The sequence below is a fragment of the Mobula hypostoma genome, chromosome 9 (assembly GCF_963921235.1).
Source record: "Mobula hypostoma chromosome 9, sMobHyp1.1, whole genome shotgun sequence".
In the NCBI taxonomy this organism is placed as follows: domain Eukaryota; kingdom Metazoa; phylum Chordata; class Chondrichthyes; order Myliobatiformes; family Myliobatidae; genus Mobula; species Mobula hypostoma.
This window is the reverse complement of record NC_086105.1, coordinates 114,342,417-114,358,802: the sequence shown is the minus strand read 5'-3', so window position 1 is coordinate 114,358,802 and position 16,386 is coordinate 114,342,417. Positions and strand designations below refer to the sequence as shown.

General features: G+C 40.5%; 1 protein-coding gene across 1 annotated transcript in view; it reads right to left on the bottom strand.

Moving 5' to 3' along the window:
- LOC134351977 (cytochrome P450 3A24-like) overlaps positions 1 to 16,386 on the bottom strand; it is a 55,433-nt gene that overhangs the window by 15,749 nt on the left and 23,298 nt on the right. The window contains exons 6-10 of the mRNA XM_063058959.1: positions 14,833 to 14,921; positions 11,745 to 11,893; positions 9,609 to 9,736; positions 7,437 to 7,530; positions 2,993 to 3,153 (exon numbers count right to left, since the gene is read on the bottom strand). Of these exons, the coding sequence (XP_062915029.1) occupies positions 2,993 to 3,153; positions 7,437 to 7,530; positions 9,609 to 9,736; positions 11,745 to 11,893; positions 14,833 to 14,921 (621 nt within the window). The remainder of the gene's footprint in view (positions 1 to 2,992; positions 3,154 to 7,436; positions 7,531 to 9,608; positions 9,737 to 11,744; positions 11,894 to 14,832; positions 14,922 to 16,386) is intronic.

Genomic DNA, 16,386 nt, shown 5'->3' with positions numbered 1-16,386 from the left:
TCCACCCCGATGCAGCACAGAGCGTCATAGGAAGTCATTCCTGCCTGTGGCCATCAAACTTTACAACTCCTCCCTTGGAGGGTCAGACACCCTGAGCCAAAAGGCTGGTCCTGGACTTATTTCATAATTTACTGGCATAATTTACATATTACTATTTAACTATTTATGGTTCTATTACTATTTATTATTTATGGTGCAACTGTAACGAAAACCAATTTCCCCCAGGATCAATAAAATATGACTGTGACTATGACTATGACTAAACGCTATAAATATTAGAACGCATTGGGGACTGTCAGGAATGACAAGGATAATGACAGAAAGAAGAAAAGGAATTCATTCCTCAATCTTTGGTTTCTATGACAAAGAACTCATTTGTCTGCAGCTCGTGGGTATGTTCTTCTAGTTCATAAGCATTGTACCTACGTTTGGAAATCTTTTGTAATTCAGAAATCTTTTATTTATCAGAATTCCTCTAAAGTGTTAAATGTATGTTATAAATTATTTCTCTAAATTTAAATGCATATCATTAAAAATAAAATAGTGTATTTAAACTACTTTGTTAGCTGTTTGGTGGGGGGGGGCACCATTCAAGCATCGGGTATTAGCAGCTAGACTTCACCACGGAGTCTAGACAGGGACGTAAGCTCATCCTTGAAGAGTAAGCAAATACAGTATAACCTCCCAATAATGTATATTAGAATGGGCTTAAAATCTTCTTTTGAGTTTAGTGCTTTATGAACTAATACCATCACAACATCCCCCCTATACTTTCTTCCAGTCACTTTAAAATTAAGCCCTCTTGTATTAGCCATTTCCACCCTGGGAAAATGACCTGTGTTTTCTACTTTATCTATGGCTCTTACTATCTTATAACACCTCTATCAAGTCAGTGCTCACCATCCTTTGCTCCAAAGAAAACAAATCCCTAACTAGCTTAACCTCTCCTCATAAAAGATGCTCTCTAATCCTGGTGGCATTCTGATAAATTCCGTCTCCCTCTCCCTGCCTATAACGAGAGGACCAGGACTAACTACAGTACTCTTCACGTGATCTAACCACACTTCTACAGAGTTTTCACAGAGCTGCAACATTACATGCAGCTCTTGAACTCAGTCCCGACTCACACTTGAGTGGCAGCTCTGAGGGATCTATGGACATTGATTACAAGGCCCTACTGATCCTCCAAAGAGATAATACCATTCAAAATAGACTCTCAAACCAGCCTTCAGTTGTGGCAGTGCTTTCATTGCATAACTGGCAACTAGAGTCAGGTAGTATCACTGACAGCAGCACATATTGTACCTTCTCAATTAGGAGCCATTAGGAGTTGTTTGGTATATCACCACCCCCCCCCCCCATACAGCCTCCAAATCACTTGAATCCTCAGTCACTGGTGTGGATGCAGGATCAGTCTTCCAGGAAGTGAACCTGTGGAAAGCATGTGGTGTCCCTGGCAATATCTTTAAATCACGCACAGTGCCTTTAGATCCAGCTGGTGAGAGTATTTGTACACATATTTAACCTCCCTCTGCTTCAATCTGAGATTTCCACCTGCTTTAAGATCTCTATCATACAAGTAGCTAAGACGAACTAGGTAATATCAGCAAAATGAAAGTTCTGGTCACTGACTTCAGGAAGGGGGTCTGTATACATGCTCCTGTTTATTTTAATAGTGCTGAGGTCGAGAGTGTTGATCTTCAAGTCGCTATGAGTGAACATCACCAATCGCTTGTCCTGATCTGATCACATTGATACCACAGCCAAGAAAGCTCACCAGTACCTCTACTTCTCCAGGAGGCTAAATAAATATGATATGCCTCCTTTGACCTTCAACAATATTTATCAATGCACCATAGAAAACTTAAAAGCATGTACCACCAGGCTCAAGGACAGCTTCTACCTCGCCGTAATAAGACTACTGAAAGTTTTCCTAGTACAATAAGCTGGACTCGTGACCTCACAATTTACCTCATTGTGACCTTACACCTTACCAGCACTTCACTGTCTCGGAACTATAACACTTTATCGACACTCATAATGGTTTACCTTCAACTACCTCAATGTACCATTGTAAGGAATTGATCTGTAAGGGTGGTTTGCAAGTCAAGATTTTCAATGTGCCTCAGTACATGTAACAATAATAAAGCAATAAAGGCGGGAGGAGAAGATGGCGGCACGACGCAGTGCGCGCAGCCTCTCCGGTGAAATGATATTGTATTGTTAAACAGGGTACCGTGCACAACTCTGATTTGATGGAGACAGCCGTGAGAACCATGGAGGAACATCTGGAGAAACTTCTGAAATGCCTGGTTTGCTGCCGCTGCTACTGTACGATCGAGAATCTCCAAAGGGAAGGCCCCAAATCCTCAGCTTTGCCTGCTGCTGGCGGCCGGGGCTGGGGTCGAAGTGCTCGGCAGAGATGGTGCTCGGTGCTCGGTGTCAGAGGGCTGGTTGGAGGCTTGAAGTTTTCGGACGACTCAGAGTCGGACTGTGGTCGGGCATGGCAGGGAGAGTTTTCTTCCTTCTCCCATCTGCATAAGATGTGGGACTTTCAAGAGACTTTGAACTTTTTTACTGTGCCCATGGCCTGTTCTTCATCAAATTATGGTATTGCTTGCACTGTTGTAACTTTGTGTTATAATTATGTGGTTTTTGTCAGTTTTTCAGTCTTGATCTGTCCCGTGTTTCTGTGATATCACACCGGAGGAATATTGTATCATTTCTTAATACATGCATTACTAAATGACAATAAAAGAGGACTGCTTGTCCTCATAATCTAATCTAATCTAAATTTACCAAATTTAATGGTCAATTATTTCAAGGGAAGGAAATAAGAGAAGGTTGTGTGCAAATAGTTTCTGGTGTTTCTTGTGTTACAACAGCGGCTACGTTCAATAACTTTGATGTTCGTTGGCTAAAACACACTTTAGGAATTCCACGTACATAAAATAGGTTTAATAGGAATGCTTGTTTTTAAGCAAGGACTCACCTTGTTTGGAAAAGCCTCATCTATTTCCTGCTGCAATTTTTTCTGCACATCCGGATGCATGGCCAGATTGTACAGAACGTTCGAGAGTGTAATACTGATTGTTCCATACCCGGCCACGATGAAGCCAATACACTGTGCCAGGACCTCCGAGTCAGTCAGAGCTACAAAAGAGAAAGAGCCCACTGTTGTAAATTGCACCATCATACAATGAAGAAATTAAAACATTGGGTTAGCATTGCAAATATTTGACTTTTGTTATTCCTAGTGATTTAGACTATGCCCCCACTAATGCCATAGCATCTGTAACTTATTAGGCACGTACTAAAATCTAGTATAGCCAGTGAGAACATGGGGTAGGTTATGTACTAGTGTTCAGTAAGAGAGCTAATTACTTATTATAGTACAGCTCATCGGATCCATGTCAGTTCTCAGAGCTACCTGATCATTTCCCCTCTGTTTATTTTCCTTTTAAGATATTTTCTTTAACATATTGATCATTGGCAATCCAGATGTACTTTGTAAGCTTGATAGATCATAGTTGTTTTCAAAGGACAGAAGTAGCAAGAGACAATTGATTCTTAAATGGCTAATCTAAAGATGGTGCATTGTCACACAAGTCTGTGCAGGTGCTCATGGCAAATCAACACCTACTCTGCATCTCCCAGCTCCCAATATCTCTGTCCCATATCTGCAGGGAGAAATCAGGTATCTCCCAGTAGGGATAAGAACAACAATTTCCTGGGCTGATTGTTTTCATTAGCTGGTAATTTCAGAACAGTTTGAACAGCATAAGTCAAGTGACCAAGGTGTTCACCAGGTAGACTAAAGCAGTGATTCCCAATGGGGGCAGTACTTACGTGGCCTAAGGGGGATGTTAGGGGAAATATAAGTAGTTGGCGGGGGTGGGGGGGGGGCAGTAAGCAGCACACTAACTTGAGGCACGAGACCTGACCAATCGTAACTAGAGCAGGCACCTCCAAAATAAAAGAATGAGACACTGGAACAGGGGAAGGACCATAGCTCTGTAGGCGGTGAGCAGTCATCATCACAATGCATCTAAAAGTCAGCAATCTCATCTGAACTTACAGATATTATTTGGGATGCATAAATTACAACCAGGGTGCCCAACAGTTCCCCTTGACTCGCGATGCAGAATGAGTTCATGTAATTTAACAGTTGTTAAGTCAAAAGTACACCCTCTCAGCTTTCTCTACAGATCTATGGAAACCAGGTTGCACAATGATAAAGCGCTGACTGGAATCAAATGGTGAAATAGAGCCAATCAGTGAACCTGCTGACCCTCCTGAGGTGTTCAGAATGACCTGTCCAATGAAGCCATGAAACCATCAAGATTGCAGGAACATTTCCATAAAATACACCCTGAAAAGGCTACTTATAGTATTACTCAGTTCCAGAAGCAGAAAGATGCATTTGAAAAGTGTGGTACTCTCGAGTCATTTGCCAAGAAAGCTATAGATGACCTTGACAGCGATCTCATTGTTTCTTATAGCATTTCCAAAATGATAGCAAAGTGTGGAAAATATCATACAATTGGCAAAAGATTAATAATGCTTGCTGTGTCAGAAGTGTTCACCACTGTTCTCAAAATGGATACCAGTATTTTAAACTCAATTTCTCCGAGTAATAACTCTGTAGCTCATTGTATTGACAAAATGAGTGAAGATATTGAGTATCAACTATGCACACAACTACAAAAGCTGATCTGTATGATAAAATTAACATTCAAAGTATGAAACTGCAGGGTGAGAATTTCAATTTAATCCAGGCATAAAGTGCAGTTTCCACTTTTATTGGAAAATTGGAAATATATAGGCAAATCATTGGGAGAAGAATGTCCCTACAGTTTCTCTGCATGGAAAGTATGGCACTCTCTCTATCACAGATGGTGACGTGCAAGAGTACTGCTTACACCTGCAGTCACGGAAGAAGGATTTTCAGAATCAATTAAAGGACTTGAATGATCTGGAAATTCTGGGCTGTTTCTTGCAAGACGGAAGAACAGGAAGAGAGCTTGCAAGAAAAAATTATCGAAATTTAGAATGATGAAGAAGCAAAAATTGATTTTCAAACATGTCACTTTTGTGGTATGTGGCTACACTGTCATATCAAGTTTTCTTGGTCCTTGGAGAAGAGCTAAACTGCTCTTCATTGCATTTCCATCCTTCTACCTTGTTGAAAGAGGCTTCAGTGCAGAGAACCACATACTCGCAAAAAGCAGAAACCGCTTGGACATTTGAACCAGATATTTCAACCTTTGCTAAAAATTGTCAAGCTGCAGGATCACATTGATATCAAAGTTGCTGTATAGTGCACAGTTACTGTGTAAGCCACGTTTGAAGACAAGTAAAAAATTAAAGCAGAATCATTTTCCTCATGTTAGCATATGGTAGACATGATTTTACACTACAGGGGTGCCAGAAAGTATATTGTTCCTAAGAGGGGTGTTGGCAAGTATGAAGGTGCTTTGCGGGTAGGGGGGGTGTTGGCAAATTTGAAAATCCTTTGGGGGGCATTGGGCAACAAAAGGTTGGGAAACACTAGAACAAAGAGAATGTAGTGTAATTAAAACAGGCCAGTAAGTATCTGAACAGGGCATACTTGTTTGCAGTGTTGACCAGAAAGGAATTAAGATCTGCAAAACATCTAAGTGGAATGAGCTGAGTACTGGGCAAACCAAATATTTATGTTGTTGCTATGTGGTCAATAGAATGGATGCTGCCATTTTTGAGACTGTCCTTGCAGCCACCATTTTATGAACTGTTTTGTGAACTGGTTCTCGCTCAGGGATGGCTTAATCACAGCAATTGAAAAAAAGGACACAATGAGGTTGCCGCTGATGATCTGCTAAACATGATGTCACTTCCAGATGAGAAGCTGTGCATCTGGTTAGGTGGAAATGGCTGGCTTGTAGAAAGAACAGCCAGTGACCGGAAGTTGACTGAGCCCAGTGTTTGGCTGATGTACCTCACGTCACTTTCTCTGTCCTTTCTCAGTCATGTCAGATGAGCTACATCAGCCAAACACTGGCCTCAGACAACTTCAGTCTCGCAGAAGAGCAATAAAGTAACACTGCTTTGCAGCCTTATGCCAGATAAGCATGAGCCAACAAAATCAATAAAGAGCTTAATCTGATAATTAAGCAGATAAGAATGGAGAATTTCAGGTGTAGCAGCAGTAAAAACTCTGGAGATCAACCATTGCAGAAGTGGATGACCCCACTTTGGAAATGTGGAGATTACATTGGGGATCAAGAAGAAAGCCTGGCTCACGTGAACTCCTGTTCCTGAGTTTTACCTTTTCTATTCCTTGACTGTTCAGAGAGGATCAGAGAAACTAAGCAGGTTTACGCAAAATTAATTTTGTATGACTTGCATGTTTGTTTTTAACTGAACCATTAAAGGTAATCGTTGGTTAATACAGATTTTCCTTGTGCCTAAACAATTAGTGTTGAAGGTGAAAGAGTGTAGTTGGACAACCTCGATGTGAAGAAACTTCAAGACGGGGCACAAACCAACATTTGACTCCATTTCACCAGTTAAAGCATCCATTAATCACTGATTAAAGCATCGAGGAAGATTGAGATATTGAAGTGAATGCAGAAGGCGAGCAAGAGTTCAGCACCGACTGCCTTTCTTTTGATCACTGCCAAGAAGGAGTCTGTGATGAGCCTATCGTTATGTGGCTCACTGCCTCGTGTGGTGTCCCTCCCTTTCTATGAATGTTGGTGATATCGTAGGATGGTATCATGGTTTTGCATTTATGAATTGGACTACTGCATTTATGGACTATGGACTGCTTTCAGACTTATGGCTTTTATATTGTGGTTTTTTTTTAAATTGGCCATTCCTTTTCTGTTTTAGAACATAGAACATAGCAGCACAGTACAGGCCCTTCCACCCACAATGTTGTGCCGACCCTCAAACCCTGCCTCCCATATAAGCCCCCACCTTAAATTCCTCCATATACCTGTCTAGTAGTTTCTTAAACTTCACTAGTGTATCTGCCTCCACCACTGACTCAGGCAGTGCATTCCACGCACCAACCACTCCCTGAGTAAAAAACCTTCCCCTAATATCCCCCTTGAACTTCCCTTTGTTGTACCAGGTGAGGGTGTTTGGGGGGGTTGATGTTCTCTTGTATTTTGTTTCTTTCTGTGGGGAAGGGGTTGCTTTTTGAGGGTTGATGTTCATTTTGTGTGGGGGGGTTGATTATCGAGATGCCATTCTTTTTCATGCCGGGGGATGGGTTTGATGTTTCTCTCTGAATGACTTTCATGTTCTTTCTTTGTTTCGTGGCTATCTGGAGCAGACAAATTTCAAGTTGTATATGGATACATGCTTTGATAATAAATTTGAATATCTACAACAGCTGACCAGACAAGCAGCACTGACCAGGGGTTCAAAATATACTCCACTGCTGGTACCTTTGTGTGTTGAATCGTTGACTTTGCTCTGATGCTCTGAGTTGGTGACAGTTGCTTGGGAATCAATCATTACCTGCAGAAAATCCACCCGATCCTACGAGTTGAACAAGAGTCTTATGAGATTCAGCTACAACAGTACAGAAATGGATTTCTCTCGCACGTATTCTGAAATTCCACAGTGTGAAAAGAAAAGCGGAACTTGTTATCTCCAGAGGGACTAGAATCACAATACACCCTGAATACTAGCTGGGTAAACACCATAGAGAACTTCACTTCCACTAATGCACCAAGGCTGCTCTGGAGGTGTCAGAGAGTTTCAGATCTCCTCTGAGGATTCAGCCCAATCATTCCCCCACCCCCACCCCAACCACGCAGACCTGTTGATTATGTAGTTGGAAAAGAACACTTGGACTTACCAGAAGGATACTAACCCCAGCAGATCAGCTCATGAAAATCAAAAAGCTGCAGATGTTACTCTCGCAACTCCCTGGTCATCTCTTTTGTCCCCACTAACCATTCCTAGTTATGGCACTTTCTGATCCAACTGCAAGAGGTGTAATGCCCATCCTTCCAACTCTTCCCACCATCTGGGGATCCAAACAGCGTTTCCAAGCAGTGATTCACTTGCACTTATAGTCTGCTATATAATATTCAGTTTTCCCATTCTTACATTCTCTCTTTATCAGAGCAGGTTATTTCTGTCGTCAGTTTGGCTCAGTTTTTGTTTTTATATTCATGTCCCATCGGCCCACTATTAATAATGCTGTATACAGATAAGAAAGCATTAATATGCTTGTAACTTTCTCCATTAATCCATTTGGATAACCCATCAGATTTCCTTTTCTTCTTCCCACTGTCCAGGTTGCTCAAAACATCCTGATTTTCTCTTTCTCAGTTCTGAAAAGAACTCTAGACCTGCACATTAACTGTTTCTCTATCCATAGGCACTGCCAGACCAGCTGACTGTGCAATCCCAGATGCCAGGTATTAGGTATTATGGGAAGGAGAAGAAACAAGAACTTAATAATTTTAAATACCTTTGGCCTTCATAGTTTGCTTGTGTAATAGTATAGTTGGCCCTCCTTATCTGCGGGGGATTGGTTCCCGGACCCCCCCCCCCCCGCAGATACTAAAAAACATGGATGCTCAAGTCCCTTATATAAAATGGCATAGTATTTGCATATAACCTACAGACATCCTCCTGTACATTTTAAATCATCTCTAGATTACTTATAATACCTAATACAATGTAAATGCTATATAAATAGCTGTTATACTGTATTGTTTAGGGAATAATGACAAGGAAAAAAAGTCTGTACATGTTCAGTGCAGACACAACCATCGTAGCTCTTCTGGGAACGCTGATGCTGCCTCGGCATCAGCCGATGCCGATTCTCCCATGATCTTTAGGTTCTTGAGGCTGTAGCGCTTTACATAGGTAGCCAGCCATCCCTTACTAGCCTTAAACTCCTTCCTCTCACTCACAACACAAGTAGCAAACCAACGATTCGTTCTTACCGACCTTACGGCCCACTTCAGCAAGCGACATGCCACTTTTCAAAAGATCTAAGATTTCTACTTTCTCGGCGAGAGATAGCACTTAACGCTCCATCTTAGCCTTTGAGGAATTGCTTTGACCACTTAATTGCTTTTTAGGAGCCATTTTTTCACAGAAACAAAGTAGCGACCGAACGAAACGCGAGGCAAACAATGCTCAAACTGCGAGTGCTGGAGAGAGAACTGCTGGGTTTTCCCGATCTGCGGTTGGTTGAATCCGCACATGCAGAACCCGCAGATAAGGAGGACTGACTGTAATGATACAGCTATCTTGCAGGCCCACCATGTTCCACTTTCTATAGCAGGGTATGCTAGTCACAGGTCAGACAAGAGGATTTACTATCTTGGGCCTCTACTCTGGGGAGCACATTTCTCAGGCTTCTCCTGAACTCCAGAGTGAATCTCTGCAAACCTCAGCAGAAGGATGGGAGAAAATGGAAAAAGCAGCAACTGTTGTAGAGCTTCTGCACTATTGCAGCAGGTCAGTGTAATCCTCATCCGCAATTATTGATAGTTTGTGATGGGGTAAGGTGTGGGCAATGCATTAGGGTGGTGGGGAAAAGGCAAAAAAGACACTGGAATACAAACTGTTCCAGTAGATGGTTTAATACTCACTGGGCTTCCATTTTTTTGTCTCTTTTTCTTCATAGCTAATAGAGCTTCCATTAAAAACTGGACCGCATCTTTTGGGAAGAAGCCAATTTGAAGTTTTGCCAGGATTGGAATAACAGCAGGAAATATCACTGGGAAATGAAGGGGGAAAATGTACAAAATAAGTTCTAAAATGTACAAAATGAAGCACACAAGCACACACACACACACACGAAAGCAGGGAGACTAAGTGAGGACTGCAGAGAGAGAATAGGGAAAAAAAGAACATGGTAAAACACTGTACTGCCTACAGATATACAGAGAGTTGTATATTTGAATATTAAATCTCGATACAATGTAGGAAGTATACCAACCAATTTATGCACGGTAAAATCCCATGGAGGTAAGGATACTCTCAGTGCTTCTGTTATTAGTTCATTGACCTTAAATTCCTCGGTGTTATCTTTTCAGAGGATTTGTCCTGGGCCCAGTATGTAAGTGCAATTACAGTAAAAGCACTGCAGTGCCTCTACTTCCTCAGAAGTTTGTGAAGATACAGCATGACATCTAAAACTTTGACAAGCTTCTATAGATGTGTGGCGAAGAGTACATTGACTGATTGCATCACATGTTGCTATGGGTATACCAGAACCTTTGAACAGAAAACCCTACAATAAGTGGTGGATCTGGGCCTTTCCATCATGGGTAAACCCCCATCACTGAGCACATCGACACAGAACGCAGTCACAGGAAAGCAGCATCCTCTATCAAAGACCCTAACTGCCCAGGGCATGCTCTCTTCTCATTGCTGCCAGCAGGAGGGTGGTACAGGAGACTCAGGACCATCTCCACCAGGTGCAGGAACAGTTACTACCCCTCAACCATCAGGTTCTTGAACAAGTGGGGAAAACCTCATTCTACTTCACTTGCCTCATCACTGAACTCGTCCCACAACCTATGGACTCACATTCAAAGACTGTTCATCTCATGTTCTCGATACTTCTTGCTTATTTATTTTCTATTTATTTTCTGTTTTGTATTTGCACAATTTGTTGCCTTCTGCTCATTGGTTGTTTATCCATCCTGTTGGGTGCTGTCCTTCATTGATTCTACTGTTTCTTGGATTTACTGTGTATGCCCCAAAGAAAATAAATCTCATGGTTGTATATGGTGACATATATGTACCTTGATAATATATTTACTTTGAACTTTGACCAAAATAATTCTGTTCTGTGCAGAAATGCCTTGGGGCCTTCACCAATCACAGTGAGTAGATAACTTCAAGCGGAACATAACAAAAGGACCCATTGGAATTAGGCCATTCAGATCCTCAACTACAGTCTTCTGTCATTCAGCTAGATTATGACTATTCCATGCCTGTCAAACTGAATTCACTGATAGCCTCTGATAATGTGGAAGCTTGGGAAATTTTAAGAAATAAAGTGAATGGAATAGGATTTTTCATGCCATTTTTTCATAACCTGGCAAACTCTCATATGCCCCAAACAGATCTTCCAAAGCTGATCCTAAATGCAGGAAGGTATTTGTACATTCCAACAAGAGCTACTTTTTGAACAGTCAGTCAGAAGTAAGTGGGCAATGTCCAGTACTGAGGATCGTTGTACCAAATCTGTGCACATTTTCATACAGCGACAAGAAGTATCAAAATCAATCCCATAATTTTCGAGAATATGGCCTTTGTTGCCAATCCTAGAATTTAGTAATTGTCTGTCTGTATTGACCTTGATTGGGTGCTAGTGATGTCACCATATCCCATGTATTATTTGATTGGAAGTTCTAGGATTTATACAGCAAAGTGAAAGAAAAGTGATAGATTGTTAAGGCAGGATGGTGTGTAACATTGCAAAAAAACTCAAAATCATAAAATGCCAAGATTTTGAACTTAAATAAGCCAACTGCCTATCTATAATACTGTTAAAATGGAATAAATGGGCACTGCAAAAGTTCCATTTTACATTCCATATGTTGTTCTCATGAAGCTTAGGCAAATTTGCCGAACATTATTAACAGGCAAAGAGAGCATCAGGAACCCAAGTAGACAGGTGACCAACCAGGGTCATTCTTGGTCAAGAACAGTGAGAGAGAAAAAAAATAAAATTTAACCCCAATTAAGTTAAACTAATACTTTAAATGACTTACAAGCAAGAAAAAGTGCAGGGTTAAACACGGAGAATTTTACGAGTTTCTTAATATTGACGATAATCAAGTCATCAGCATTGTTGATGGAATCAATATCCACACTGAATGAGATACTGGAGACTACATCCAAGCTATATGGTCCACAGATGCTGATAGAAGAGAGATAATATTCATTAGTTTTATATGAAGTTTATACCACATGAATGTTAGGGCCAATTCAGCCAACATTTTAGCTCATTCAAGCTTCATCCAACTATTTTATCAGATACAATCAGCTTAACTTTCCAATCCTTTCTCACTCAAAGTTTGGACTAACCTTTCCTCTTATTTAATGACTGGGAAATAAATAAGACTACAGATTCTTGAATTTTATACAAAACAAATGCTGGAGGAAACCAACCAGTTAAGAAGTGAAAAAGAAACCAGTTAATATTTCAAGTCGATGACTTTTAGCAGATCTTTGGTTTCTACTTTTGGTTAATTTAATTATTGCCCTATTGGAGCATGCTCAACATTTTCACTTTCCTGGACCAAATCCAAATAGAAACAAAAAGTGCTGGAAAAACTCGAAAGGTCAGGCAGATTCTGTGGAAAGGAAAACAGTCAAATTTCAGATCTGTGACCCGACATCAGAACTGGGAAAGAGAGCTGCAAGTCACTTTTCAGGAGAGGACAGAAGAACATATAGAATGTTTATTATAGAGCAAGTCAAATGGCCACATTAAGTTCTTGGTCTGTGTAATGAGTTGTTAATGGTAAATAGGTGGAACAGCGATATCTAAACTGATAGAATCAAGGAAAACTAGCAACATGATACAAAAATGACAAATGGGGAAAATCTGAAAAAACTAAATGGGTCAGGGAGGGTAATACTGAATGTTTCAAATGAGGGACTGTTTGTCAAATATTTGAAAGAGAGATCAATTTTGTTACTTCAGATTACAGTGAAATGAGTCAATAGGGAAATCACCCTACAGAGTGAAGTCATGTGGCAGGCGGGATCAGTTTAAGCTTATATGGCTGTAATTCGTTGCTAGTATGGTTCTGGTATGCTGGCATGTGCCAAGTAAAACAGATTACACTAAGAGCGAAAGGAAAGAAAGAGAGGATGGCAGGCTAAAATGCTTCTTTTATTGACAAGACAAGAAGAAAGAGTACATCATCTGAAGGTGGAGTATTCAATATCGAGTTCAAAAGGCTGCAATATGTCACATAGAAGATATGGTATTGTTGCTCATGCTTGAGTTAGGTCTTGATGTAACAGTGGGAATGATTCATTTTGCTTTATAATTTTCATTCGAGGCCATCATATTCACAGCTCCTGGCTTTGGTTTCCATAACATCACCTTACTTGGGAGTTCCAAACATATTATAGAGTAACACCATCTGCTTCGAAGGAAACATGTAATCCACCAACACTATCATATGGTGCATTTGGTGCTTACAAATACAGTTAAATTTCTAAGCAACTCTCATCAGAATCAGAATCAGGTTTATTATCACTGAGATGTGGCATGAAATGTGATATTTTGTGGCAGCAGTATAGTTCAAGCTATAAAAATTTTCTAAAAGCTACAAAAATAAATTGTGCAGAAGACAAATAATGAACTAGTATCATGGGCCATCCAGAAATCTGATGGTGGAGGTGAAGAAACTGAGTCTGGGGCTTCAGACTCCCGTACTTCCTCCCCAATTGTAAAACATGAAGAGAACATGTCCCAGATGGGGAGGGTCTTTAATGATGGATGCCACCTTGTTGAGGCACCACCTCTTGAAGATGCCATTGATAGTGGCGAGGGTTGGGTCCATGCTGGAACTGGCCGAGTCTATAACCCTCTGCAGCTTCCTGCTACCCTGTGCATTAGAGGATCTGACCAGGCTGTGATACAACTAGTCAGAATGCTCTGTGCTGTATATCTGTACTGTGAAGCTTCCTCCACTTTCACCCCTTCAAAAAATGTAAATGTCTATAACATATATACTCAGGGCATTAGAATCCAACTTCTCTAAGCATCTCTGATAATTATTTCAGATATTATCATTATTGTTTTGTTGGATCATCTTCAGTGACAATGTCTTTTTTCTAGCAACTTTGATGTAATTTGCATTAAAATTGAAACATTCACCAACTGAATGCTTTCACTTGGACTGAAGAAGACACAGACAATGATAATCTGTCAGGCCTGCTCCCATGGGCACCTTCCAGTCTCCAGCTAGCTAATACAATTCACCCCAATGCTTGTTCCAGACTCATCACCGGCAGCCTATTTAACCCCAGTTCTCATCCACAGTCCTTGTTCACTTATCCAAAGAGCTTGTCTCAACTAGTTGCTCGTTGCCTTTACTCTCCCTGCCTAAATTTTAATCTGTTGCCTGCTGTATTTAGCTTGTGTTCTCTTTTGCATTATGGCCCTTTGTGGCTTGTTATTTTGTGGTCTATTATTTAAGTTACTGTTTAGTGCTACATCGTCTCCACTGCTCTGTTTTTGGGTCAAGCCTCCTCTACATTTCCTGACAGAATCTACTCTTCAATCTTGTCAGTGGGTTAGTATTCAAATAGCCTTGCCTCTGAATTGTGGTCTCAAGCATCAGAAAATGGAAAGTTAAGAAGAAAACAGCTTTTTGTAGATACAGACACGTGCTGCTGAAACATGGTGTGGACCCAGGGAGGTGGATAAGGCTGGGTTGACTATCACAACGGATCATTCCCATCGATCCTTCATAGCAGTTTGAAGTGACACTGATGAAGTCTGGGTAACGAGTTTGGTCACTTCTGTCTGCAAAATGTGAAAGAATATCCAAATAGGATTTAATTTTTCTTTCAAAGAATAAAATTTAAACATGTGGTTGTCCAGTGAAGAAGCTGCCTGTTGAGAAGTTGTGCTGAGTTCTTACATCCCAAGTCAGACATCTGAACAGTAGGCACAAACTGGCTGACAGAGGGTATTAAGTAACTTAATGAATAGTCCACAAAGATCATATTTCTCATTTGTGACAAGACTAAGGGTTTGATAATCCTCATAACAATTTAGTGGAAGCACAATAGGCGCTGAAGGAACACAGACCTACAATTAGACAAAATACTTACACCTCCAGGTTGACCGCTTCATTTAGATTTGCTTTCTTTTCAGCTAATTTCACAAGTTTCTCTGTGTGGTGATTAATTATTGGCCACATCTGGAGAGGGGGAAATAAAGAAAACCAATGTAAAGGATATACAATAAATTGGTCTACACACCAAATCTATGTTCCCAGAGGCTTGATCATATGGCACCCTGTTCCAAAGCGCTCTGCCCTGCCACTCTGCAACTGATGACTTGACATATCCAGCTCAGGCTGCACTGCTTCTAAGCAGCAGCCAGAAAAGCTTTTCATTTCCACATTGCACTATTTGTAATTTATGGAAAACAATACATAACTCATGTCCAATATTTTATATAATGTTGAAACTGTCATTATTTTAAAAAGGCAATTTTAAATGCCTTTAACTTTTGGATGCTTCCTCCCCCTCATGATTTCCCAGGACACAGAACATCATTCAACCCAACAAGTCTATGCTGGATATCAGAGCAATCCCACTTGCCCATATATTTCTCTGTCTCAGATGGTCGACTCCATCCCGAATAACTAGGTAAGGGTCATTTACTGTAGCCTGTTAACCCAACACCAAGTACAGTGGATCCTGAATATTTGCTCATGTCAGCAAACATAGAAATGTGACAAAAATGGGAATAACTTCAGTGAAATGCAATAGAAGAAATAGGCTAGTTGAATGGAAGTTTAGCAGTAGATGGGATTTAATACAGAGAAATACAAAGTGACGGATTTTGACAAAATGAGTGGAGAGGCAAATTAAAATGTAATGATAATGTTCTAAAGAGTGCACAGGAGCAAAGAGACCTGGTGCTCATGTTCATTGATTTATGAAGGTGGCAAGATACAGTATATTGAGGAGATACTGTACGTAGTAAAGCATTCAGAATCCTGGAGTCGAGTACAACAGAAGGTAATGCTGATTTTTTTTTGTATATAAATCTCTACTGTTACATCTAGTTCAGATTGCTGCACTTTAGAAAAAATGCAATGGATTTTGAGAGGGTGCAAAGGATATTTTCCAGGATGCGTTCAGGAATGAGTTATTATAGTATCAACTTTGTTAAATGAAACATGAGTGATTTCCCTTGCAGCAAGAGAAATTGCAACTTATTCAAGACAAATAAATAAAACAGACAATACAGAAAGTGAAGGGATAGAGAGTTGAAGGGCTCTATGTAATCAGCATAAACTTGCAAACCAAAATATTACTCATGTCATCAGATGATGTCATCAAGATGCAGCATACAAGAAATAAAAGGAGGATCCTTGGGTGACCTCTAAGGTTGCTGCAAGATGGCTATTGCAGTGATATGCTTGTTGTCTTTAGACTTGTCCCAATGCAAGCCAATGGGCCATGCAACCACATGAGGCTCTCCCAAATATCCATTTGTGAGAGGACATGGAATTTGGAAAGAAGTTACTCAACAGAGGAAACATAAAGCTAGACATGGACCAATTATGCAAGTACAGGTGAGCATAGTTTTCTTTAAACTGGAGAATGTACTTTATGATAGCAACTTTGAACAATGGGTAATTAAGCACATTA